This window comes from Salpingoeca rosetta (genome assembly GCF_000188695.1).
Source record: "Salpingoeca rosetta unplaced genomic scaffold supercont1.23, whole genome shotgun sequence".
In the NCBI taxonomy this organism is placed as follows: Eukaryota; class Choanoflagellata; order Craspedida; family Salpingoecidae; genus Salpingoeca; species Salpingoeca rosetta.
The window spans coordinates 580,975-606,655 of record NW_004754911.1 but is presented as its reverse complement, the minus strand read 5'-3'; the positions used below and the strand labels follow the sequence as shown (position 1 = coordinate 606,655).

Below are 25,681 nucleotides of genomic sequence, written 5' to 3'. Positions count from 1 at the left end.
ACCTTAGCACCTTCGTGTGCTCCGACTCCAACTCCGCATCGCCTCCACCCGACTCCACTCTTTGCTTTCTACTTCGTCTTGCTTCTTGTGTAGTGTGAGGCTTGTGAGGGGGTGGAAGTAACAACGCGGCGGAGAGAACGAAACACAAACGAACAGGAACGACGTCATGCAAAACCACAGCACTGTCGACTCCCACGTGCACGTGCACGAAAGGCAACATACAACCATCACAACACCAACCAACCAATCAGAGCAAGTCAGGACTGTAAAGCATGATTGCCATGCTGGAGGTCCACTACGATTTGGGGAGCGAAGCAATGCATAGATGGGCAACGGCAACAACGGTCTCTCGACGTGGCGTCGGGTGAGAAACAACATGCGAAGTGGAAACGGCAACAAAAAAAGGCGAACAACAAAAATGGGAATGAAACGAAGTAACGGGTGGCACAACAACAACAACCGCGGTGGCAGAACGGTTGCGGTGCATCAATCAAACAAGCGAGCCGCAGAGAGAAACAACAGGAAACCGCAGAAAACGACAAGCAGTGGGAAAGAGGGAAAGCGGGGGGGGGGGGCAGAGGAGAGGCGGGCAGTAACACACAACACACTGACAACACGCCAGCACAAGAAGAGCCCAGAACAAGTGAACGTCTTGCATGTGAGGCATGGCGGTTGTCAGGTCTTCATGCCAGGTTGTGTCTTGTTTCAGACATGGGACAGGCTGAGGGCCGGGTTCTCCTCGAAGCTGGGGCGCTTGGGCATTGGAGCGTCAGTGCGCTCAGCGTCCATCTTGTAGGATGCAGATGGCTTGCGCCAGCAGCGGATAAAGAACACCAGCTGCACCACGAGGATGATGATCAGCAGCACCATGTTGATGTCTGGCAGAAAGCAAGCGACAGGCGATGAAGAGAAAGCAATTCAGCACAAGATGAGTTTGTGTCTTGACAGCCATCTTCCATCCACGCCATGCACACAACTGGAAACGTGAAAGGAGCTGACGCACATGCAAGCCTGTTGCCGCACACATGCTACGCACCACAAGAAAACCTCACGCAACCCCTTCTTCTACCGCCTCCCCCTCTCAACCCACACAAAAACAACAACAAACTTACAAACTGGAATCTCGACATCGGTGTTCTTGGTGGAAGAGGAGGCCTGGACAGTCACAAAGCTGGGGGCAGCGGTGGTGTTTGCGGTGGAGGTGGCCGTCACCACCGTGAGCTGAATGTTCGGCTGCTGCGACACGTACTGCAGCAGCTCCTTGTCGCTGAAGGCGGAGGTGTTGGTGTTGGCGGCCATGCCAACCAGCATCTCAAACTGCGTGGCAAGGGACGATGCAGTGACAACGTCACCCTGCGCGCGGCGCCGGTTCGTCAAGTCGCCAACCGTGGGCGGCAGGAGGTGGATGTCCACGCTGACGCCTGCCGTGTAGTCTGTCTGGTCCACGGGCGAAATGGCAACGACTTGCACGCGCGCCTGGCTGATGCCCAGCGAAGCCGCAATGTCGCTCTCAATCGTGTTGGCCACGCTCGCAAACGCCGGCGACGTGGAGTTGTAGTAGGCGTCCTGGAACGCCACGCTCAAGCGGAGCCCAGACACCTGCACCGACGCCAGATCGAGTGCAAGGTCTGCAAACGCGAAGAGGTGTGTCAGGTCCTGCTGCACGCTGTTGCCGTATGGGTCCTCCACTGCCGTCAGCATCACGCGCGCGGACCGCCCGTTCACGTCATCCCAGGCAAACCCGCGGCGAAGGGACATGGTGATGCGGCGGCCCTCGCACACAATCACCATGTTCGTGCTGTCAAACACGCGGTTCACGCCAGTCACCTCCATGCGCACGCCAAACTGGAACGGCTTCATGCACTGCAGTGGCTCATCAAACTCAAACGCAATGTCGTCGCCGGGCTCGTACTCGCCATCCGCGGGCTCCGGGAAGCCCAGCACCTGGGGCGGGGTGCGGTCCACGCTGCCAGCCACCGTGATCGAGTACTGCTCGTCAATGCCCTCGGGCACCTCGTTGATGGACGGCTGGCACTGCGCGCGGATGCGCAGCTCGTACTCGCCCTCTGCCAACGTGCCGACGTCCCACCACACGGTCACGTAGCCGTACTCGTTCTCCAGCCCGCTAATCTCCAGCGCGTCGCCGTTTGTGTCGCGCGCAAGCAACCACGTGTTGGACACGCGCGGCTTGTACTCAATCTGCACGCTCACCAGCCGGTCGTCCTCTGTCCACTTGCGCCTCGCAAAGTCCGGGTTGAACGCAACAATGCGCAGCTGCCGCGGCCGCATGGCTTGCTCGTCCGTGGCCTTGTTCACAACAAAGGTCTGGTCCTCGCCAATCTTGCCAACCAGCTGCACGGGCGAGCACGGCTGCAGGAACTCCACATCCAGCGTCACGCGCACCTGCGCCGCGGCCTCGTCGCTCAGGTAGCCCGTCTCCGCCAGCCGCTCCTGCTCGCACAGCGATGAGAACCACAGGTCAACCGGGTCATAGTTGTAGGCGGTAGGCCCACGCTTCATCACCAGCGTGATGTGCTTGGCGCCAGGCGCAAAGCTCACAAAGTCGATGGGGTCCACCAGCCACTGCCCATCGACGGTAATTTCGAGCCCATCCTGGTTCTGGCTGTTGACGGTGTACAGCTGCATGTATGTCGTGTAGTCGGCGTCGTTACGCAGCACAATCTCAAACACGGCCGGCTCATTCGGCAGCACGGGGGCCTCTGGGCGTCGAAGAATCGTCATGCCAGGCTGCTCCAGTGCAAGCGTGTTGAACTCGTGCGGGCACGACGACTGGCCAGATGTGGTGTGGAACACCAGCGTGTTGAAATCAGGGTGCTTGAACACTTGCACGTCAAACACGTCAAACGGGTCGGGATCGCCCAGCTGTGGTGGTGGTGTTGTTGTTGTGGTGGTGGTCATGTCAGTGTGGTGACGTGTGCCACGTGAGGGGTTTTCGTGAGCATGGTACATTTGCGGTTATGAGCGTTTGTTTGTTTGTTTGTGTGTATGTGTGTGCGTGTGTGTGTATGCGTGCGCGCGCGCGCGTGTGTGTGTGTGCGTGTGTGTGTGTGTTGTTCACAACAGCGTGTATGACACAGGTGGCAAGACTTTGCAGACTCGAGGATCAAGAGAACATATTATGCAAGGCAACAACAGCTTGCATGCATGCATGAGCTTCAAGCTTACCGTGAACTCAATGTGCTCATCCTTCTTGTATCCCTCTTGAACCTCATGCGCCGATGACGACCGGAAGAGACCAAGTGGCGTAATCTTGAAAGAGGCGCCAATACCTGCAATCGCAATTGCACATGTGTGAGCGATGAACGAGGGCCAATCAACCAATCCGTTCAAGAACTTGATCATCACAGCACAATGAAACCAATACGCAGACGCACACAATATTCGACGCACGGACGCGCATATATCAAACACGCACACGCACATGTAAACACATGCAAACACACACACACACACACACACACACACACACACACACACACACACACACACCTCCGGAAGACACGTCAAAGGAGACGGCGGCGCCGCCGCGGAACTCGTGCTTGCTCATGGTGCCGTCGGTGACAGACTTGTCCGTGCTTGCGTCGTACTCAAACGTGTATGTGGATCCACCGCCAGAGAACTTGATGGTGTTGATGGCCCGCAGGGCCGCCTTCTGGGCGTCTGTCACACCGGTGCCGTTCAGGCCAAGGGCCTTGTCAATCAGGTCGTGCGGGGCGAGCGCCACGCCCTTGTTCAGCTGGCCGTTGACGTTGTTCTTGCCCGAGAGCGTGAAGCTGTCTGTGGACCACAGCTGCTGCACCGTGTCAAGCATGCCCGTGGCCGCCATTTGACGCACATCGCGGTTGCGCTGCAAGTTCGCTTCCCACTCGTTGATGGCGTTCTGCAGCTCCGCCTTCTGCTCCGCGGTGTCGTTGTTGGCGTTGGCGTTGGCCAGCCGCGCGCGCAGATCCGGGATCTCCTTCGTCTCAATCTCGTACGCGGACAGCCAGGACATGACCTCGTCGTTTGCGCCTGGCGCCAGTGACCACATGGTCTCCGTTCGCAGCGTCACGTCGCACGTTGCAGCGTCAAACTCCACAATGTCCGTGTCCAGGAACATGACGTTGAGCGCCGGCACGAGGAACATGTCGGAGCGCTCGCCAGCCAGCACCGCCGCCTTGCTCGTCGACACGTCCAGCCCAAACGACCATACCTTGTCCGTCTCGTAGTTGTCGTTGCCGTCCTTGGTGCCAAAGAGGTTTGTCGTCTCCGCCATGATGGTGACTGGCGCCGTCTTTGCCGTTAGCAGGTTGATGCAGCTGGCCGCGCCCAGACCCACGCACAGGTCAAGCTCGGCGTCCACACGGAACGGCGTCACCTCCAGGCCAAGGAAGAACCCACCGTACGACTCGTACTCGTTGCTCTCGATGCGGTAGTTGGCGTACGTGTTGGCGTACGTGGCAGAGGACAGCCCACCAGGCGGGTCTTGCACCACCAGCAGAGGCTTGTAGCGCGGGAAGGGGATGGACGCGCCTGTGCCCTGCGCCAGCTCGCCCGTCACAATCACATACAGCGACTCTGTCACGGGGTCATATGGCTTGTTGTGCATGGTGGCGCGGAAGAGCTTGGTGTGCGGGTGGTCGCTGTCCAGCGCCCCCGGGTTGGTCTGCGGCATGCCTGTGAGCATGGTAAACTCTGCGCGCGAGTTTGACACAACCGTGCCGGACGCCGTGGATGTGGAGTCCATCACAACCGGCAGCTCGCAAGGATAGTAGCACCGCTTCAGCATGTTCAGCTGCGAGTTTGTCAGCCCAGGCATTGTCTTGTTCAGCACGGCCACCGTGTCCGGGGACTCGCCAAGCTGGTTCTCCACCTGGATGACGCCCGGCACAATGTCGCACATGCCGACGCCGGTGCCGTAGTCCTCCATGACCTTGATGGTCACCTGGCTCTGCGTGTTCTGCGTGATGACGCGGTAGGGGCGGCCATCAGAGTACGTGCATGTCTGCGACTGCTCGCCGGTGAAGCTCACCTCGAGCTTTGGCGGTGGGTGGTACTCAAACCGAGTCGTCTTCAGTGTCTGGTTCTTGTTCTCGGGGTCGCGCAGGTCCGCGTACAGCGCACGCGACTCGCCAAGGGCCGCCGAGAAGTACCGCGTAATCTCCTCCCGCACGTTGCCGGCGCGCACGAGTCGCTGGAAGCGCACGGTGATCAGCTGCGCGGGGAGCCTCCACTTGGTGATCCTGTCCACCACACTCTCCGTGCGCACCCACGTTGGGCAGCTGTCGTAGCGGAACTCGATGGTGGCGCGCCCGAGCGTGAGGTTGCACTTGCCGCCCGCCACGTCCACTGTTGCTGTGTCTGTCGTCACGTCCCGGAAGTCAACGCCCTCCCACAGATTGTTCTCGCCAATGTCGTAGTACGCCGTGCGCACGTCCTTGCCCGTGCTCGGGTCTGCGCGGATGAAGTAGCCGCTGGGCGCGTTGGGCGTGCCATCAACAAAGGGGACGCGCTCGAAGCTGTGCGATGAGTTGCCGAACGTGACGGAAACGCCCACGGAGGCGCCGAGCACTGCCTGCGCCGTGTAGAAGCCCTTGGCGTCGGTGATGGCGCAGCCAACAACGTAGTCGCCCTGGTTGCGGTCGTACAGGCACACCTCTGCGTCGCGCAGCGGGCACCCGTGCGGAAGGCCCGGGTGCTCTGTGCCCTGGATCGTCACGCGGCCAGAGAAGGGCATGGAAGTCGTATCGCGGATGTCAACCTCGTGGTCGAAGCGGAGGTGTTCAACAATGAGCGTGGTTTCTGTGCATGGCTTGCCGCCACAGGAGAAGGTGTGCTGGATATTGCCGGTCGACTTGAAGAAGCGAATGGTCATTGTCTCGCGCAGCGTCACAATCTGGTCCGTGAGCACGTGGATGTCGAAGAACCCGTCCGCGTTTGTGGTTCGGGTGCCGGTGACGCCGCCAATCTCAAACTCGATGGTGACGCCCTCGACAGGAAGGCGAACCTCGTTGGAAGCGATCTTCACCTGACCGCGAACGACGGCCTCCCACTGAACAGTTTGGATGGGGGGGGGGTGGGGAATGGAGGATGATGGGTGGTGGTGGTGGTGGTGGTGGAGTGTCAGTTATAAAACGGTGAGTACACGACACACCGCACGTTACCAGCGGTAACAGCAGCAGTAGCAGTGACAACATGGCACACAGGGGCGCCTCACAGACACGCCCACAATCCACGTGCACAACTAAGCCACATCTGTAAGACACGCACACACGCACACACGCACGCACACACACGCACACACACGCATTCGTAGACCCTTGACGCACTTGGATGGTGAGGCCTTGGCAAGTTTCCGCTGAGGCATACGAGGAGCTCGAGTAGCCAAGCGGGTTGGTGGCGACAACGCAGTACTGGCGTGTGGAGCCGGGCGCTGTGCCGATGTAGCGGCGAAAGTACGCTGGGAGAATGTTCTCGTGGTAGGTGGTGGGGTTGGTGGTTGTGCTGGTCATGCTGTTGGCAGTGGCGCAGAAGCCCTTTCCGACGTACACCATCTTGCAGTCGGCGTCAGCAGAGCACGCCTGCATGCAGTCGTCCTTGGACCCGCCAAACAGGTAGGAGCCTTGCACGTTTGTGCCAGACACCGTCACAATGTCGTACGAGTCCGCACTGGCGTCGTTGGCCGAGATGGCCGTGTAGCGAAGGAGTTTCAGCTGGTGGCACACGAGCTGGCCTGCGCTTGTTCGCTGCACAACAATGCCAACGCACCACTGCGACCGCTGCAAGCACAGCGCGGCGCATTCCTGGCGGCGGTCGATCTTCGTGGAAATGCCAGTGGAGTACTCAACCTCGTTGGCGACGGTGCTTGTGGTGGTGGCTGCGCCATTGCCCGCAGCCGTTGTTGTCGTTGTTGTTGTGGTCGTGGTGGCAATGCCCGGCGTTGTGAACACATCCTGGCCTGCGGTTGTGCTAGCTGTTGTCTCCGTGGACGTGGACGACGACGTGGATGTGGACGTCATTTCCGAAGACGATGTTGACGTCGATGTGGAGGACGTGGTGGATGTGGAGGAAGAAGTGCTTGTGGACGTGAAGTGTCCAGCTGCCAACGCCAAACAGGAAGCACACACAAGAATCAAAGTGTGTCCATGAGCACGCACCGACGAAAGCAAGTACGCAGTATGTTGCAGATAACAATGCTAGGTCGACTTTAACAACAACAACACCAACAACACCAACAACACCAACAACAACAACAACAACAACACCACCAACAACAACAACAATGCCGGCACAGCATCCAAAGCACAGGGCCAACAGATCAAGCAAGCGGCCTTACTTTCGAGGAGTTCCACGGGGTACGCGAAGCGGGTTGCCGTGGAATCAATGTCGGCCGGCACAAAGACGGTGCCCTCGGGAAGACCAAAGAAGCCCGTGCCTTCAACACCTGCGTAGACGTCGTCCTTTTGCACGGCAAGATCGTCAAACACGTCCGTGGGCTCGTGTTGGCCGCCGCACGCCTGCGACGAGGTGACGTCGTAGTTGGCAGACAGGCCAACGTTGTCGCGGAAGAAGGAAAAGCCAGACTCGCAGTAGCTCTGGTCCGTCCAAGAGAAGAGCACCTTGCCGTACGACTGCTCAAGGGCAAGTGCCGTGGGGGCGCCGGTTCGGTCGGAAGACATGCATCCGCAGTGCGTGGAGATGCTACCGTCGGTGTTCCCGCCTTGGTAGCGCGAGGCCGACACCAAGTTGTCGTTGTTGTCAAGGGGCGTGATGGTGATCTGCATATTGGTGATGTGAGAGATGTATCCAGGCGTTGTGCTGTGAGTGCTGCTGCATGTGTCCACAAGACTGGTCAGGCGAAGATGACACGGACAATAAAGCAGTCGCAGTCGCCACACCGCGTTCGTCACAACCTTCACAACACCAGAACCACGAAACCAGACCAACGAGACAGTAGACAGCAACATGGGAAGCGACGCGAACCTGAAAGCGGCGCCCGCTGTTGAGGTTGTTAAAGTCCAAACGAGTCAGAGGGCTGTTCATCCGCACGGGGTAGTTGGAAAGAACAGTGGGCTGGGTCAAGTCGAGAGGCCACTCTCCAATGGATACCTGGGTGATGCCGTTACACTTTGTTGTGAGGTACAATTCGAGAAACGGAAACAAACTCATGACGAAGACGCGCTTACACAAAATTGACGCGCGCTTGCACGTGCGCACAATTGATGTACATACACAACGCATCCCTCCACCACAGCACACACACACACACACACACACACACACACGCGCGCGCACACACACACACACACACACACACACACACACACACACACACACACACACACACCACACCTCATATTTCGGAAAGGAACTGGCGCCCGTAACAGTCAAGGTCAGTGAAGTCGCTGTTGAGCTCACTGATGCGGAGGGGCTGTTGGCTGCACGCATACACAAAAGGACAGGAAGAGAAAGCGTGTGAATGAGCATCGGAATGTGTGAGGCTTGTCCAGGAAGGATGCGTTGCACGAACTGTCGCTGCGACTCGCACCCCAAAAGGCACAACCAAACACGTTGTGTCAGGGTCTTCCGTCCAACACCTCCAACACGAACGCGCGCAAACGCGCGCAGGCATGCGCTGTGCAAAGAAACTCACCATCACACGCTTTGCCAGTGCCGTCGAGGCTGCCGTAAGGGCAATCGCAGTGGAATGAGCCAACATCGTTCACGCACACAGCCGGAGAAACGCAATCGTGGGCGCCCGTCAGGCACTCGTTGATGTCTGTGTTCAAGGTACGATTGAAAAGCGTGCGTAATGGGGTGTGAGGAACATCATGAGCTTTGCGTCTTGAGATGAACGACACTACACAACACCACGTACACGCACACTCAGACACACTCGCACCCACCCACACACACCCACCCACCCACACACACACACACACACACACACACACACACACACACACACACACACACACACACACACCACGTACACGCACACTCAGACACACTCGCACCCACACACACACACACAAATGAACATGCACGCGCGCCACGTACCATCGCATGTGCGTGCTGATCCGGTCCAGCTGCCAGAATACCCCGAGACGACGCATTCACGCGCACCGACTGTGCCGGACGCGCTTAGCTGAAACCCGGAATCGCACGACTGGTACGTGCACTTGTCGCCTGTGATTGTGACATATGAATCAATCAGGGAATGCGTGTGCGGCAGCAAGCACCCGGACAAGACTTGTTCGTGCGCAACCACACACGTACGCACACGCACACAACTGCATACGCTCACACTTGAGCATGACATGCAAGATATCGCCTGAGGTTGTGCGACGTACCAAAGTTGCCATTGCAGGTACCACTCAGAGTTCCATGTGCCAGCGAAAGAGCACCGCAGGTCACGCCTGGTATATTCGGTGACAAGCAAGCAACAACAAAGGCAGGTGCAAATGGGGTTGTGAGTTGCGTGACAGCAAGCCATCGCAGTTGTACAGAGAACACAGGTTGTCACAACTGCATTTACGTGCTGAACACATTCGTGCTTGCAGGCAAGGATGCAGGACGAGCTTGGACTCACGAGTGCACTCCGCCTTGCCAGAGGGCACATAGCCGTTGTTACGGTCGCAGTCAACCTGGTTTTGGTGGTGGTGGTGTGGTTGTTGTTGTTGTTGTTTAAGTTGTTGTTGTTGTTGTTGTTGTTGTTGTTGTTTAAGTTGTTGTTGTTGTTGTTGTTATTATTGTTGTTGTTGTTGTTGTTGTCGTCGTCGTCGTGATTGTTGAGAGAGAGAGAGAGACAGACAGACAGAGTATGTGTATGTGTATGTGTGCGGATAATTGAATTGAGATGCCGATGCGGCACGCACGACAACTGACAAACAAACAAAGAGCCGCTCGGCCTTGCTTGCAAGCAAAGTGTTGAGAGACACATAGCGCGACATGTGTGCAGGTGCTTACCTTGCAGGTGTACACCTGCCACCTGCGATCTTCCCTGCCATTGTCGTGAACACTGGCGAACCCTGTCAGGTGGAAAATGGGTGTGTGTGGTTTGGTGTACATGTGCAGTGGTTAGTTGTGTGGCGGTGTACATGTATGTCGGAGAGCCAACATGAGCAGAGGGTGACGTGAGATGCACACCATCACATAATGTGCGACGTGGAAGCCGTGGCATTGTTAACGACAATGGCATATCAAAGAATGGAGGACCGGCACAACAAGAGGACGGAGAAGACGAAACATTCGGGCGCGAAAAAGGAGGACGGAAAGAGAGGACCGAGGGTTGGTGCAGCGGTTGGACAGCCGTGCAGGTAGGTCAGGTTAAGACAGGGGAGAGGACGGGACATGAAGCAAAGAACAACAAAACAATGCAAGTGAGGCGGGTACGGAGCAAGCACAACGGAAACAACCCGCAGAAAAATAGGCACAAGCAAATTCAAACCACAGCGAAGGAAGGAAGGAAGCTGGTCTGCACACACACACACACACACACACACACACACACACACACACACACACGCACGCACGCACGCACGCACGCACGCACGCAAACACACACACGCACGCACGCACGCAAACACACACACGTACACGCAAACACACACACACACACAGTGAACGCGCCTGTGACGGCAAAGCCATCGGAAGGGGTGAAGGCAAGGGGCTGGTCCCAGTCGTTCAAGTACCCTGTCTTTGAACAACCAGACAGTGTGGCACCCTGGATGCGTGTGCACTCGAAAGACCAGCGCCTGTCTTCACGATGGTTGTCTGCAAGAAAGACGAAACACACAGATGGATGGGGTTGAAGTGTGCTGTTACAACGCGATGTAATGCAAGACAGGTGATGGGGAACATGATGCTGCGCTCAACGGGGGGGGGGGAGGGGTTAGGAGCAGCAGTTGGATGTGTGCAAACGGTGGAGTTCATTGCAGTTTCAGCAGCACAGCATGCGCTTCAGCACGGGAGCAAGTCATTGCTTTGCGCTTACCATGATAACTGTTGGCACCGCTCAGAAAGAAGTTGGTGTTGCACTGGTAGTCCAGGGGTGCGTCCCAGGCGTTGACATAGCCGGTAACCTCAGTGGTAAATGTTCCAGACTGCGGGGTACCATATTGCATGCACGAGAATGCCCATGACCGGTCCTCCTGTTTGATGGTGTGTGTGTTTGTGCGTGTGTTTGATGGTGTGTGTGTTTGTGTGTGTGTGTGTGTGTGTGCGTGTGTGTGTGTGTGTGTGTGTGTGTGTGTGTGTGTGTGTGTGTGTGTGTGTGTGTGTGTGTGTGTGTGTGTGTGTGTGTGAATGAGGAGATTGTTGCAAAAAGGAATTCAGGAGGTAAACGTGACAAGCTAGCCCGAGCATGCCTGCTGCATGTGAGTGCGAACAATCAGCAAACAGAGGAAACGTACGCGAGCATTGTCGTGGTAGCTGTACGTTGCGGCGAGATTCAACGAGGCACAGACACACGAAAGTGGGATGGCAGGTTGATGAGATCAAACACAGAACATCAATTATTGGAGCAGCGCATGGGATGCATGGTGAAGCACTCGTCAGAGGCGGAGCATGCTGCGCAACTCCACAACCAGCCCGCAACATGGCCTCCAACTACAAAACTAAGGACAATCGACGTACATGTGTACGTGCGCACAAGTGCATACACGCACACGCACACGCACACACGCGCGTACCTGTTGACGGCGTAGATTCCTTGGCCAGTGCCGCACCGAAAAGAAACTGCACTCAACCAACAGGGATGAAGCCAGCAGGAAACAAGTGTGTGTGTGTGAGTGTGTGTGTGTGTGAGTGTGTGTGTGTGTGTATGACCACTGCATCCACACACAGGCACAAGGTACCGGCACGCAGGCATAGGCATTCACACACAGGCACACAGGCACACACACACACACACACAGGCACACACACACACACACAGAGTCTGACGAACATGGACACACAAGTGCGCGGGCAGAAAACAAGCAGACTGACGGGGAGCGTCCAAGTTGTTGATGTATGAGATTGTTGCATTGACTTTAGCCGTGGTGAACAAGACAAGGACGGTCACGATGCCGGCCGCAGTGGCCGCGAACGACACCGCCATGGTGGCTGCGATCGCAGACGACAAAGCGACGATGGATCGGCTGCACCTGTGCTGATGCCTTCACCAGAAGACCAGAGGAACCAGAGCTCTGCGAGCGGGCAAGTATCGGCACAATCAGCGTCAAGACAAGAATCGAACGGATGAAGGGGTGCGGGATCGGCCACACAATGAGGCCAAACAACGCAGTGTGCGTGCGCTTATGTGCGTACGTGTGTGTATGTGTGTGTGTGCGTGCGTGTATGTATGTGTGTGTGTGTGCGCTTTGATCGGGTGGAGGATGTTGATGCGATCGAGCAGAAAAGAAAATGCCGCACCTGATTGTGTTGAGCGTGCGTGTGTCTGTGCTCGTGTCGGCGATCGCTTGTCTTTTTCTTTCTTGCTTGCTTGCTTGTTGTTGGGTGGTTGCCGTTTGGGTGGAGCGGTATTTGAACACTTGCTCACTCGTTGAGTGGTTGTTGTTGTGCACAACAACACCAAGGTGAGCCACCAAGGAGGAACGAGGCAAGCAAGAAGCACGAGAAGAGGAGTGGCAACAACGAATGTTTTGTGCCTCACACAAAGCAAGTGGAGCAAGCACGCACGCACAACAACAATAAGCGTTCCTCTTCCTTGTTGCCTTCCTCCTTCCCAACGTCGCAAACACGCATGCACGCCACAAAAAAAGGCGCACACAAGGCGCAGCTAAGTTGCGGTTGTTCGTTGTGTCCACCTTGGGTTGGGTTGCTTGCCGTTAGTGAGTTCCGTTTCGCAACTCAAGGAAGGTCCTGCCCAACATCTTCAAGGATATGGAGAATATTCATATATGATTTCCATCACTATTCTTGAACGCCACGACCTATCCAAGCGTTGTTCACTGATCTGCCCTCAACCGACTGGCTTCAAAGTGTCCCACTTCGGTATGCGTTCCTCCCTTCGTTTTGTTGTTGTTCCTCCACCGCAACGGTTGTTTGGCATCATTGATTGAGGCGGGTGCGTGTGCTTTGTGTGCTTTGTGCATGCGTGCGTGCGTGCGTGCTTTTGCTCCTCTCACGGTCTTGCTCCTTGCTTCTTGCTGCTGTCTGTGTGTGTGCTTTGCACCCAAAACAACAGCAAAACACCCAGCAAACCAAGCAACAAGCGGCAAGCAAGCGGCAAGCAAGCGCCGCGAATTCTTCTTCTCTTTGCGTGCCAAGACCGTGTGCGTTCATTTTCCACTCCACCTGGTTTTCGATCGCTTGTCAAACATCAACCAGCCACAAGCCTTCCAAGCCGGCCAATCAGCCACACATAACAACCTTTCCTTTCTCGCATTCCCCTGTCAAAGTCTGTTTTCGATCTCACACATCGACGCACATTCACCGATCCGCCCGTCTTGTCGGCGGCATCCTCCCCACACACACTGCAGCCAGCCATCCGCTCCGTGCGTGTGGTCTGTCTGTTTGTTGGAGTGCCCTTGTGCTCGGCCGCGATCGGCATTTGAGATCACCGGAATTCCCCTGATCCCGCCACACAATTAACCACGCGATCGAGCGATGGCGGGCCTTGTTGTGCAGCATCTCAGGCTCTTGCTGCTGGCATGCGCATGCCTGCTCGCTCTGGCTGGCGTGAGTGATGGCTATGTCAACTGCCTGGACTGCTACTTCCGCTATGTCACCCCATATGGCACCGGCATCACATCCATCAGCAGTGTCTTCAACAGCGTCTACGCGGTATGCTTGCAGCGTGTGTGTGTGTGTGTGTGTGTGCGTGTGTGCGTGTGTGCGTGTGTGTGTGTGTGTGTGCGTGTGTGTACGTGTGCGTGTGCGTGTGTGTGCTGACCGTGTTGGATGGGCGATGCCCCAGTGTGTGCGCGTGTGTGCCTTTGCTTCTCCTTGCATCCATGACACTCACATGTCCTTGCAACGCGTTTTTGTTGTTGTTTCATTCTGATACAGGATCGCCAATGGGCTTTCGGCTACGATCAGATTGGCGCCTTTCCAACCGCTGATGTTGTTGGCTCTGGTGCCTTCAACTACAACCAGTACACCCAGTCCATCGCGTACTACTGCCCAAATCAGTACTACCTCATCACAATGGAGTCAGCGGTGAACAACTACTACCAAGACCGCGTGTTCCACTGGGAGTGCCGCCGCTCAGCATACACGTACTTCCGTGGCTGCTATACCACTGGATACCTCAACGGCTTCACGGGAAGCTTCAACTACAACTCGGGCGGACGTCGGGTCATCACAGGTGTGCGTGCGTGTGTGTGTGTGTGTGTGTGTGTGTGTGTGTGTGTGTGTGTGTGTGTGTTTGGGGGGGGGTGAGGCGTGTTTGCGCCGGTGATGTGACATGGGCATGTGTCGGTGTCGCTGTGTGATATGTGACAGTGGGCAGGTGCTACCCTGCGCGGCTGTCCACGTACCTGTCTGGTGCGCCTGGTATCATCATCATCATCATCATCGTCATCATGCCCTCCTCACGTGCAGGCGTCAGGTCCTACCAGGACTCGACGTACATCACTGGCTACTCCTTGTTCGGAACCCCCTACTATCATTACTCCACATTTGACAGGCGGTGGCAGGTCGCTACCTGCGAGGTCAGGATTATGTATGCTTGCGTGTGTGTGTGTGTGTGTGTGTGTGTGTGTGTGTGTGTGTGTGTGTGTCTGCCTCTCTGTCTGTCTGTCTGTCTGTCTGTCTGTATGTATGTATGTATGTGTGTGCGTGCGTGCGTGTGTTTGAGTGCCTGCTGCCCACATATATGCTCGTACAATTGCTCTTCCTCATGTACGTGTCCTTGCACTGTCATCGCCTCCCCTGCCCCTCCTCCTCTTGCCCTTGCAGATTGTCTGCAACCTTGCATTTGACTATGTGAATTCTGGTCGCAGATGCATCAGTAAGTTACCTTATGCGTGTGTGTGTTCTCGCGTGCTTTCGAATGTTTGCGTGTGTACATGCATGCAACTGCACTTGGGTGTTGACCTGAAACCTTTACCAACGCTACATCTCCGTCAAACTCACTCATGACCTGACGTGCCTCTTTACCCTCACACACGCGCGAACACGCAGCGCTGACTCCAACCACGATCGACACCAGCTACACGTACAAGTTCAACATTCACGGGGGCTTCCATGCTGCTTGCCCGACGGGACAGGCGCTCGTGCGAATGGCGGCTTACTCGGCCAATGTGAGCCAGCACGCATGTTGTGTTATTGCTTCCGCGCACCACAGCTGTGTTTGTCACACGCATCAAGCGTGTTCCTTTCCTCGACATACCATTACCTTTCTGTTGCACCTTCCACACACACACACACACACACACACACACACACACACACACGCACACTCCCTCCCCCTCCACTGATGCAGGAGGATCGTCGTTGGCGCTTCCTGTGCGCCGACAACATTGGTGGTCCCACTGATGGCAATCTGGTCGCGTTTAGCCAGCCGACCTACAACCAGCTGCGTGCAGCCTTCTCCTACGACTGCCCACCAAACTCCTGTCAGTACTTGGGGGGATTATGCGCGCTGCTTGCTCCTCAAAGCTGCTGCTTTCTCGTGCTGGCAGTCACCTCGTTTCATTCACACGCCATTCTTAACACCGTCAAATGCCACGTGCATCACACACACACACACACACACACACACACACACACACACACACACACATTTCACACACACCTTTCACACGTCCACACACCTTTCACACGCACATAATCACAAACACAAACAAAAACACACAGACATTCGAGCTGTCAAGTCATCGTATGTGTTTGAAAGCCTGGACCGGGTGTACAGCTTCCAATGCCAGTACATCACAGGAGCGACTTTGGTGGACTGCGTTACAGTGGGCCCCAACGCGTTCGACGCCGACACGGGTTTTAATGCTGGAACTAACCGCGTGTTTGCAGGTGTGTCAGTGGTTGGTTTGCATTTCGTTTGTGTTCTGTGCGTGGTTTTGTTCCATCTGCTGTGAGCACGAGTGGGTTATGTGCTGGGGCACGTGCCCTTGTGCATGTGCGCGTGGCGACCTTCACCAATCGGACACAAACGCGCCCCCGCTGTCAGTCGTTGTCCTCTGGTGATGCAATTCGCTGACGCTTAGTTCCTTTCCACTTTTTTGGATCATAGGCATTTCTACCACATTCGGCGCAAGCCAGAACGATCGCGCTTTCACCTACAAACTCTGCCGCGTGAGCATCGTACCGTGGGACTGTGTATTGCCTGCGTTCATGTGTGGTTATGTCTCCTCGTGCATGTGTGCGTGTGCGCGTGTGCACTCTAAAACTGCATTGCATTTGACTGAATCGACAATTTCTGTCTCACCTGTCTCCGTCTTTCCTCTTCAGGTGCAATGTGACGACGGCTTCTTCTACGACGGCGCACGCGGCTGCATTCGTGAGAAACATATCACTTTATTGCCAGTGTCGACAAGCCCTGGGTCATCTGCTTGCAACCTCGTTTTATGCATGCACACACATACACGCACACAGATGCTCATCCAAAACCAAACGAACCCTTACCTCTCCTCCCCGCCCCCCCCCCCCAACTCCTTCGATGCACCAACAGCGCTCATCTGTCCCGAGATTTCCGTTCAATTTGGCACCGTTTCCGGTACTTGCTACGGCCGTGAAGGTACGCGTGAAGAAGGAGAATGTGTACATGCGTGTGCGTGAGTGCATGCGTTTGCACGTGTGTATTGTCATCTTGATGTCACGACTTCCCCTTGGGACAATTGGCATGTGCACGTGCGCATGCACGCGTGGACGGCCCAGTCTAATGTTGTGCTGACCTCCTTACGTCCGCCGCCTTACTGCCATGCATTCATCCACCGCAGGCGATCAGTGCTCCTTTGTGAGCTGCGACACCGGTTACCGTCAGATTGGCGACACCACCGCAATCACGTGCAACCCAGACGGATCTTGGAGTGGATCCCTTCCTGTTTGCGAGCGTACGTAACTCCTTTGCGCAGTTCTGGTCCCATGTGTTTTGTGCACTCGTCCACCTGGTGTGTGTGTGTGTGTGTGTGTGTGTGTGTGTGTGTGTGTGTGTGTGTGTGTGTGTGTGTGTGTGTGTGCGTGCGTGCGTGCGTGCGTGCGTGCGTGGGTGTGGGTGGGTGTCAGGTTTTTGCAGCAGTCATCCCTGCGCCCTGATGGAGCACTTGTGCAAGTTCAGCCCTGTTCTTGACGCGTTCTCACAAAGTTGATGCCCTCGGTATTGTCGATGTTGTAGGCATTCGGTGCCCTGCCCTGTCAGTGGTCAATGGGCAGGTGGCTGGCCAGTGCGACGGCCTCTCAGGTAAGCGCAACCAATACCACGCATCACGCATGTTTTGCGATGGAGACCAGTTTGAAACAACCATAATGTGATCGATTCGATACAACTTACGAGTGCAACGCCCACCACCAAACTTCACCCTGCCCTACTATGCTCGTTTAGTTGGTGACACGTGCACGCTCGATGCGTGCTCGAGCGGCTACTGGCCATCCAACAGCGGCACAACGACCGTCACGTGCACAGAGGTCGATGGGGAGCTCATGTGGAGCGGCGATCTTCCAACATGCGAAGGTCATTTGCTTGCGTGTTTGCTTGCGTGTTTGCATTGTGCTGAACCCCGTCGTGCATCTCAAGGTCCAATTGTCTGTCTGTCTGTCTGTCTGCGCCCTTTCAATTCACTCATGCTGACATTGTGCTGTGTGTACACACGATGACAGCCGTCAAGTGCCCGCCTCTGAAGCTCAACCATGGCAGCGTTGGCGGCCAATGTTCTGGGAACCTTGGTAAGTTGATGGTGCAAACAGGCAGGCAGGTGCGCATGCGAGCATCGCCAACGGCTGCTTCAATTGCTGCTTGTGACTGCTCTGCTGGGCCCGACCTGGGTGGCCTCTCTGTCCTGCGTTCCCTGGTACTCATGCGCACGCACGCTGTTTCTCTCCCTCCCCGCCCCTTGTCTCTTGCTCCTCTTCGTTGTGTTCAGGTGACACGTGCTATTACAACGGCTGTGACAACGGCTTTCAAATCGCCATTGGAGGCTTGAATTTGCGCACGTGCCAGCAAGACGGCGCGACTGGTGTTTGGAGCGGACAGCAAGATCGCTGCGATGGTGAGCAGCAATTAACTCCACCCATGCTTGCCCCTGCGTTCTTCCCTGCGGAATGTCTCGTGCGTTGCGTTTTCCTCTCTTTGCTTGTTCGCCCGCTTGCCCACTTGCTTGCTTGCCCACTTGCTTGCTTGCATGCAGTGCATGCATGAGTGCGCTCACGGCCTCGCGTCATCTGCGTTGCTCGTGCCGGTGGTTGCCCTGACAGCTCGCCTCTCCGCGACCGCTCAGACGAGGCCGTTTTCGCTCATGTGCGACAGTGGCCAGGGCGTGGTTGGCCTTTATTCGGAGTATGGCAGTGGATACGGTAAGGACACGTGCTGATCCTCTTGATCTGCATGGACGCAGCTGTGTTTTCTCATTTGACGACTTAACTTCGACGCTGTCATGCGCTCTGGTTCTGCTCACTGCAGCCTCCTGAACTGCTTGCTACGCTATCACTCTCCACCTCCCAAGCACACATCCATACCTTCACAACAACTACCTTCACAACAATCATACCCACCACCACCACCACTCACCTGTGTACTGGCATGCCATTGTGTTGATTCGTACCCAGATCGTGTGAACTGGGACATCATTTGCAGTGATATTGGCAGCAACGACTCCCCCCGTCTGTGGAGCAAACACGAGGATGTCCATCAGCTCCAAGAGGACTTCTCCTTCACATGCCCCGACGGCACCTCATGTGCGCGCACGTGCTGTATGCTGCGTGCAATGTAACACGTGCAAGCATGCAAGTGTACGGACGCATGCTGTTCGGTGCCGCTTCCGTGGTGCTTTGGCCTTTTGCACTCACCAACTCGACATCATGCTGCCTCAACCACTTTCAGACCTGGCTGGAATGACGACAACGTACGATGCCACCGCACGGGATCGGCTGTGGGAGTTTCGGTGCGCCACCGTGTTTGGTGCAGAGCTGGTCAACTGCCAGCAGCGCACCCTCTACTCGTATGGCGTGCAGTTCAGAGCACCAGATGGACACGTCGTCGTTGGTAGGTAGTGGTGAGCGGATGTGTGTGCAGGAGCTTGTTTGTGTGTGCGTGCGTGTGTGTGTGTGTGTGTGTGTGTGTGTGTGTGTGTGTGTGTGTGTGTGTGTGTGTGTGCATGCTTTGAAGTGGTTGCTACACATTTACGACGCACCATTGACATAGACCCTGTTCTCGTCCACTTTTTGTTGACGTACAGGTGTGACCTCCACTTATTTCGCCACGTACCGCAAGCGCACCTTCCAGTATCGCACGTGTGAGGTTCGTCCGCTGTGATCCGTGCAGTGCATGCAACCAAACACAAGCACACCTCCTTCACCTCCAACAACAACAACAACAACAACTTAAACAACAACTTAAACAACACCCTTTGTCATCAAGCATTTTCATTCAGATCACTCACCATCGTCATCTCTTTTCTCGGATGTAGGTGCGCTGTCGCGCAAAGGACGAGTACTTCAGCACAGGCGGCGGAGAATGCCAGCGTGAGTAGTGTTGTCCATGTGGCCTTATTGTCCTTGACATGTGACAATAAACTCTCTGCTGTGGGACTGTCGTTGCTTGCCGTTTGATCTCAATCGTCACCACGCGACAGGCTGTGACACTTGCAATCTCACGTCCACACGTTACTTTGCTTGGAAATGCTTTCTGTGTCTTGTGTGTAGGCGTTGGCTGCGGCCAACTGACCATTGACAATGGCCAGGTCGCCGGAACATGCGACGGCAACATCGGTGCGCTGTTGTGTGTGTGCGTGTGCGTGTTTGTCCTTGTGATCATTTTGCGATCACTTGTGTCACACCTGTACCCTTTCACTTGTATGCACGCGTGAACACTTCACACGTTTTGATCACGGAGAACAGTCAGTTTGAGTGCTTCCTCACGCGTTCCGCCACAACGTATCACCTGTATCACCACTTCTGTCTCTGCCAGGCGATCAGTGCGAGTACTTGCAGTGTGATGCCGGCTATCAGCTGTCCAGGGAAGGCAGTGCTCAACGCGAGTGCAAGATCATCGATGGCTCCGCCACTTGGACTGGTGCCGCAAAGACTTGCCTGCGTAAGTCTTCAGAACGTGCACTTGCCGACCGTTTTTCTTCGCAGAACATCGTGCTCGCTTCTGCAGTAGAATTGCAGGAAGGCCTAACTCCGCACAACACGTGCGAACGCCATCATCAACACACGCACGCAAGACCAATGCACGCATTCTCCAATGTCTCTGCGTGTCTGCCGCTCTCACATCTACACGCATACATGCGCATTATTTTGGCAACAGTCTCGACGTCGACTACGCCTGCAGCTGTGACAGTGGACGCTTGCAGCGTCTATAACACTGCGGCCAACCCGGCCACTTGCCGGTCCCAGTGCAAGTACCTGAAGCAGGGCGACGCCACCTTCTCCAAGACTTACGGCAGCTGCTCAAACGTGCGTTGTTGATCACTGCGCTGTTCTTTTGGGTGTTTCTGACAACACATGCATGTATGTGCGTGTATGTGTGGGTTGAATGGGGTCGTGGCGCTGGATCGCTCGCTTTCCAAGCAGCAAGAAGGCAATTGCTTCCACTTCCTTCTCGGCTCACATTCAACACGCGAACCCGTGCATGCGTGCGTCCTTTACTCCTAGGTGTGCTCATGTGGATGCGCTAAGCGCTTCAAGTTGACAAAGGATGCAGCTCGATGCTCTGCCCACTGCGCTGACCAAGGCCTCACTGGCGTCTACCGCGACATGCACCTCGGGTGCCGCAAGGTGCGCCTGTAGCAAGGAGTGCAATACTGGCTGGGTCGTGTCTACATTTGCACACACACACTCTCACAGTGTCTCTATGTTCTCGCTCGTACGTATGCAAACTCACACACGCACGCACTCGCACGCATCACTCACACACACACACACATACACACACGCATCACACACACACACACACACACACACACACACACACACACACACACACACACACACACACACACAAAACACACATCACATACACGCGACAGGTGTGCCTGTGCGTGGATGGGGACGCCCCGACGACGCCGGCAAGCGGCCCGCTGACGCAACCGCCACCCGACACGAGCGCCTTCAACTTCCCCTACGGCGACTACAACTACGAGCTCACCTTCACGGGTGTTGTCGGAAACAACAACGACCCTCGCGCCTTCTCCACCGAGTTTGACTTTGGAGCATCCATTGCCAACCTGGAGGCCGAATCCATGCTGCAATGCCTGCGGTACTGCAGCGCCGACACAAACTGCAAGGGGCTCGTCGTGGTTGTCGTCAACAGCATGCTGCGCTGTCAGCTGCTGAAAAACACGGGCACAGAGACAGGTGTTGTCACAGACGCCCCGTCCGTGTCGCTCACGCGCCTGGCGAGCTCAACGACAAGCGCAACCACAACCACGCCCGCCATCACTAAGGCCATCCAGACGGTTGTTGGCAACGGCGGCACGACGTGGGACTCGTCGGCAACCCTGCTCAACACGGGTCTCAACCAACCCGACTGTGTCACCTTTGACGGCGAGCACGAGATGCTGGTGACGATGGTCTCTGACCACCGCGTCATCCGCGTGAATTTGCGCACGCGCACGTCATCCCTGGTCGCCGGCACGGGCGAGATGGGTGCGAGCGGCGTTGGCGGCGCTGCCACGAGCGCACAGCTGAACCGCCCCCGCTGCGCCATTGCCGATATTTTCGGCAACGTGTACATCACGGAGGAAGGCAACAATCGTGTGTCCAAGGTGGACGTTGCGACGAAGAAGCTGAGCGTCGTGGTAGGCACGACGGGCGCTGCTGGTCACCGCGGGATGGGCGGCACAGCAACCGCTGCCCGCATCAACGCCCCGCAGTCGATGGCCTGGATGGACAACGGCAACCTGCTCTTCTCGGACGAGGAGAACCACGTCGTGTACATGTACAGCCCCATCACAACCCTGATCACCGTGGTGGCTGGTACGCCCGGCGCTGCTGGCGACGACGGCGACGATGGCTTGGCCGTGAGCTCCAAGCTCAATGCCCCCGCTGGCATTGCCTTTGCCGACAACACGCTGTACATCGCAGACAGCGGCAACCACCGCGTCCGCGCCGTGGACATGCGCACTGGCGTGATCACAGCACTGGCCGGCACGGGCGTTGCGGGCTTCCGCGGTGATGGCGGTGCACCCATGGCTGCTCGCCTCAACACCCCACGCGGCATCGCTGCCATGCCAGCAGGCGAGATTGCCATTGCCGACACGGGCAACAGCCGCATTCGCACGCTCAACGTCGGCGGCCAGGGTGCTGGCGTCATTGAGACGGTGGCCGGCACGGGTGCGCGCGGCTTTAGCGGCGATGGCGGTGTTGCCACCGAGGCCAACCTCAACTTCCCAACAGGCATCACATTCTCCCCGAGCACCAACAACATTGTCTTTGTTGACCGCCGCAACCGTCGCGTGCGCCAGATTTGGTCATAAGCGCCGGCATCACGCCCGACTGCTGCTGCTGTTGTTGGCGTTGTTGTTGCCACTGCCACTACTGTGTTGCTGCTGGTGCCTTCCTTTTTCACCTTGGATGTTGTGTGTTTGTGTTACACCTCTGTTTGCGACGGAGTGTTCCCTTTGCTCCTTTTGCTCTTTGTTTGCCCGATGCATGTGCGAATGGGCAAGCGACGTTCCTCATCACTTTGCCGACTGCTTTGACGTTGAGTTGCACACGCGCACGTGCCATTGTCACTGTCCGCCTTGTTGTTTTCACTGTCCTGTTCCAGCGCACTCTTGACTGACTTTCATCACGCTGCCCTTGCCACACTCGTTCCGCTTCTTTTCCCATCTGTTTTCTGCTTGAGTGCTGCTTCACCTCCCCGATACAAACCGTGTTGAACAACGACTTCATTCTATGAAAGGGATTCAAAACAGCGTCGAAGCAACTCTAAGCAAGCGAGACGAACGATAGGAGCGACGGCAGGACGCGAAGACAACAGCAGGACACGGCAAGCAAAACGGCAGAAAAACAGCAGCCACACATTCGAACAACAACATTGCGCAAGCGCACACAACTGCGACACAGTCGCCTCCCTTGACGTCACACACGCACACGTATGACGGACATCGAAACAACTCCCCAGACGGCGAATGAATAAGCAGATATCACATTGAACGTACAAGTGGCAACTGTGACAGCATGGCAGTGTACATCACAACAAGCAAATCCAACACAACGAATGATGCAACGAAATTCGGCACACACACACACACACACCACACAAGCGTCACAACTGCTCGTCAAAGACGCGTGCGTTCTGGTGGATATTGGGTGTGCGCTGCGCGTCGCCATAAATCAGCTGTGTCTGCTGCTGCTGTTGTTGCTGCTGCTGTTGATACATTGCGTAGGCTTGCTGGCTCGGCACAGCCACGTACTGAACAGGCACCCCTGCCTGCTGGTGATAGCCTGGGTGGTGGTGGTGCTGCTGCTGCTGAGCATACTGCACATACTGCGTGTGCCCCTGAGCATAGGCCACGGGCTGCGGCTGCGGCTGCGGCTGCGCGTGCATGTGGCCTTGCGGGGTGGCCACTTGCATGACCTGGTGTGGTGGACCCATGACGACACTGCCCTGTGAGGCTTGGGAAGCACCAGATGCATAGCCTGAGCGCACAGCCATCACGGGGTGGCCCTGCTGCGTGTACATGCCGCCAGCGTACACGACGGGCGACTGCTGGGGATGATGACCAGGGTGCTGTTGCTGCTGCTGCTGCTGGTGGGGTGTGGGCTGCTGGGCAGAGGAGGAAGCAGACCCCATGTACGCACCATGCGAGTACCCGCCACCGCCGTACACGTGGCCAGAGTACTGCACCACTTGCTGGTGGTGCTGCGGGTGCGGCAGCGGCATCTGATACGCACCGCCCTGGCCGCCGTACGGGACGTGGTGCATAAACCGCTGGCCAGGCGCAGCCGGGACGTGCCGCATGTACCGCTGCTGCTGCTGATGCTGGGACACGGCCACATATGGGATGGGGTGCATCTGGGTGTGCGGGCGTGCCTGTGGGGCAGCCACCTTCACACGCTGTTGCTGCGAGGCTGCGCCCTGTGTGCCCGATGCTGCTGAGGATCCGGGTGGTTGGATTGCCCCGTTGTTGGTGCCGCCGCCGCTGCCGTGCTGGTGGCCCTCCGCGTGCTGGATGTGGGACTGCGACACCACACCCTTGATCAGCACCTGCTCGCTCTGGTTGCTGCGGATGCTCATGCTCGACTCTGGCCGGCTGCTGTCCACGTAGTACACGCTGGAGCCGCGTGACGACTCTGCAGACGACTCATCGCCGGCTGCGGACACCGCCGACGAACGCGCGCTCTCTTCTCCACGCGACGAGCGCTGCCGCCGCTCCTCCCGCGCACGAACTTGTGCCTGCAAGCACCGTTCGAGCGGTGTTGTGTGTTGTGTGTTGTGTGTTGTGTGTGTTGTATGTGTGTGCGTGTGTGTGTTGTGTGCATGTGTTGTGTGTGTGTGTGTGTGTGTGTTTTGTGTGTGTGTTTGTGTGTTGAATGAGCGGGGCAGAGAGCAAGCGCCGATGCACAAAGTGCGCCGCACAGGGAAACCCAAACAAGAAGACCAAGGCAGCCACAGCGCTGGGCACCTGTTGTTGCGCTTCCTGGAATGCAAGGCGACGAGCTTTTCTCTGCTGCAACTTCTGCATTCGGCAAGCACACATGCACGTAACATGAGACAGAGTATCAATGGTTGATGCACGTGTGTGTGAGAGATTGTTTGTGCATGTGTGTACACTTTCACATGCGTGTGGATGTCTACGCGTGTGTGTCCATGCGTGTGTGTTTGTGTGTGAATGTTTGTGTGTATGTGTTTGTGTGTGAATGTTTGTGTTTGTGTGTGTGTGTGTGTATATGTGTGTGTGTGTGTGTATGTGTGTGTGCTCGTCTCTTCATGCGTGCAAGGGCACGCACCAGCTGTTCCGCCAGGTTCTTCACAAAGTCGATTCGAATTGGCCGCTCAGCGCGCTTTGCATTTGGGAACGGCATCTGCAGCCCAGAGGGGTGGAGGGATGGAGGCAATTCAAGGACAAAGGCATCAGTCCATGACATGGCACTGTCGCAGTCACATGCACACACGCGTGCACACGCGTATGTGCGCTTAGGTGTGCAACACACATAAACAAAACACACACACGCGCACAACACACGCACACGCGCACACACAACACACTCACGGTGATGGTGCTGTTGTCTGTCTCCACGATGAGCGGCGCCTCCTGGGGAAGACGCGGCCGCTGAAACGTCGTGATGCGGAATGTGCGGAAGCTCTCGTTCACGTGTCCTGAATACGGCAGCGTTGAAGCAAGGATGGTAAACGGTGGTGAGAAGGGATGGTTGGCGATTGGGAAAAAAATAGCAAGTGGGGCTTCCGCTGACATTGCACGATTGAAGCAGAGTCGCACAGATGCGCTCACGCACATATACACGCAACCCACACACGCGCATACACGTACACACATGCACACACACACACACACACACTCTCTCTCTCTCTCTCTCCCCCCATCCCTCCATCCCT

General features: G+C 56.4%; 3 protein-coding genes across 4 annotated transcripts in view; 1 reads left to right on the top strand and 2 right to left on the bottom strand.

Moving 5' to 3' along the window:
- Positions 1 to 55: 55 nt before the first annotated feature.
- Positions 56 to 12,145, bottom strand: PTSG_12719 (the record flags this gene model as incomplete). 2 transcript variants are annotated; one of them, XM_004990595.1, is made up of 18 exons in its annotated part: positions 11,992 to 12,145; positions 11,694 to 11,739; positions 11,415 to 11,433; positions 10,997 to 11,153; positions 10,633 to 10,776; positions 9,970 to 10,031; positions 9,593 to 9,647; positions 9,354 to 9,419; positions 9,061 to 9,189; positions 8,654 to 8,779; positions 8,353 to 8,438; positions 7,984 to 8,109; positions 7,337 to 7,778; positions 6,330 to 7,099; positions 3,511 to 6,052; positions 3,187 to 3,290; positions 1,113 to 2,883; positions 706 to 878 (listed from the first exon to the last, which is right to left on the bottom strand). In XM_004990595.1, the coding sequence occupies exons 1-18, from the start codon at positions 12,101 to 12,103 to the stop codon at positions 706 to 708; spliced, it is 6,930 nt and encodes a 2,309-aa protein (XP_004990652.1). In that variant the 5' UTR covers positions 12,104 to 12,145. The 2 variants fall into 2 exon arrangements, with proteins under 2 accessions (XP_004990651.1, XP_004990652.1); XM_004990594.1 differs by lacking the exons at positions 10,633 to 10,776; positions 10,997 to 11,153; positions 11,415 to 11,433; positions 11,694 to 11,739; positions 11,992 to 12,145 and having other exon boundaries at positions 56 to 878; positions 9,970 to 10,455.
- A 1,156-nt stretch (positions 12,146 to 13,301) lies between these two features.
- Positions 13,302 to 22,996, top strand: PTSG_08400 (NHL repeat-containing protein). Its single transcript, XM_004990593.1, has 25 exons — positions 13,302 to 13,791; positions 14,017 to 14,314; positions 14,551 to 14,660; positions 14,908 to 14,959; positions 15,133 to 15,251; positions 15,434 to 15,566; positions 15,808 to 15,975; positions 16,196 to 16,257; positions 16,414 to 16,462; positions 16,634 to 16,699; positions 16,902 to 17,015; positions 17,297 to 17,362; positions 17,504 to 17,632; positions 17,779 to 17,844; positions 18,042 to 18,167; positions 18,373 to 18,471; positions 18,724 to 18,852; positions 18,998 to 19,159; positions 19,353 to 19,414; positions 19,584 to 19,638; positions 19,819 to 19,884; positions 20,084 to 20,209; positions 20,426 to 20,574; positions 20,773 to 20,895; positions 21,147 to 22,996. The coding sequence occupies exons 1-25, from the start codon at positions 13,615 to 13,617 to the stop codon at positions 22,593 to 22,595; spliced, it is 4,155 nt and encodes a 1,384-aa protein (XP_004990650.1). The 5' UTR covers positions 13,302 to 13,614; the 3' UTR covers positions 22,596 to 22,996.
- PTSG_08399 (CMGC/DYRK protein kinase) overlaps positions 22,953 to 25,681 on the bottom strand; it is an 8,560-nt gene continuing 5,831 nt past the window's right edge. The window contains exons 14-17 of the mRNA XM_004990592.1: positions 25,338 to 25,444; positions 25,075 to 25,149; positions 24,750 to 24,803; positions 22,953 to 24,520 (exon numbers count right to left, since the gene is read on the bottom strand). Coding sequence (XP_004990649.1) covers positions 23,390 to 24,520; positions 24,750 to 24,803; positions 25,075 to 25,149; positions 25,338 to 25,444 — 1,367 coding nt within the window. The 3' untranslated portion in view covers positions 22,953 to 23,389. The remainder of the gene's footprint in view (positions 24,521 to 24,749; positions 24,804 to 25,074; positions 25,150 to 25,337; positions 25,445 to 25,681) is intronic.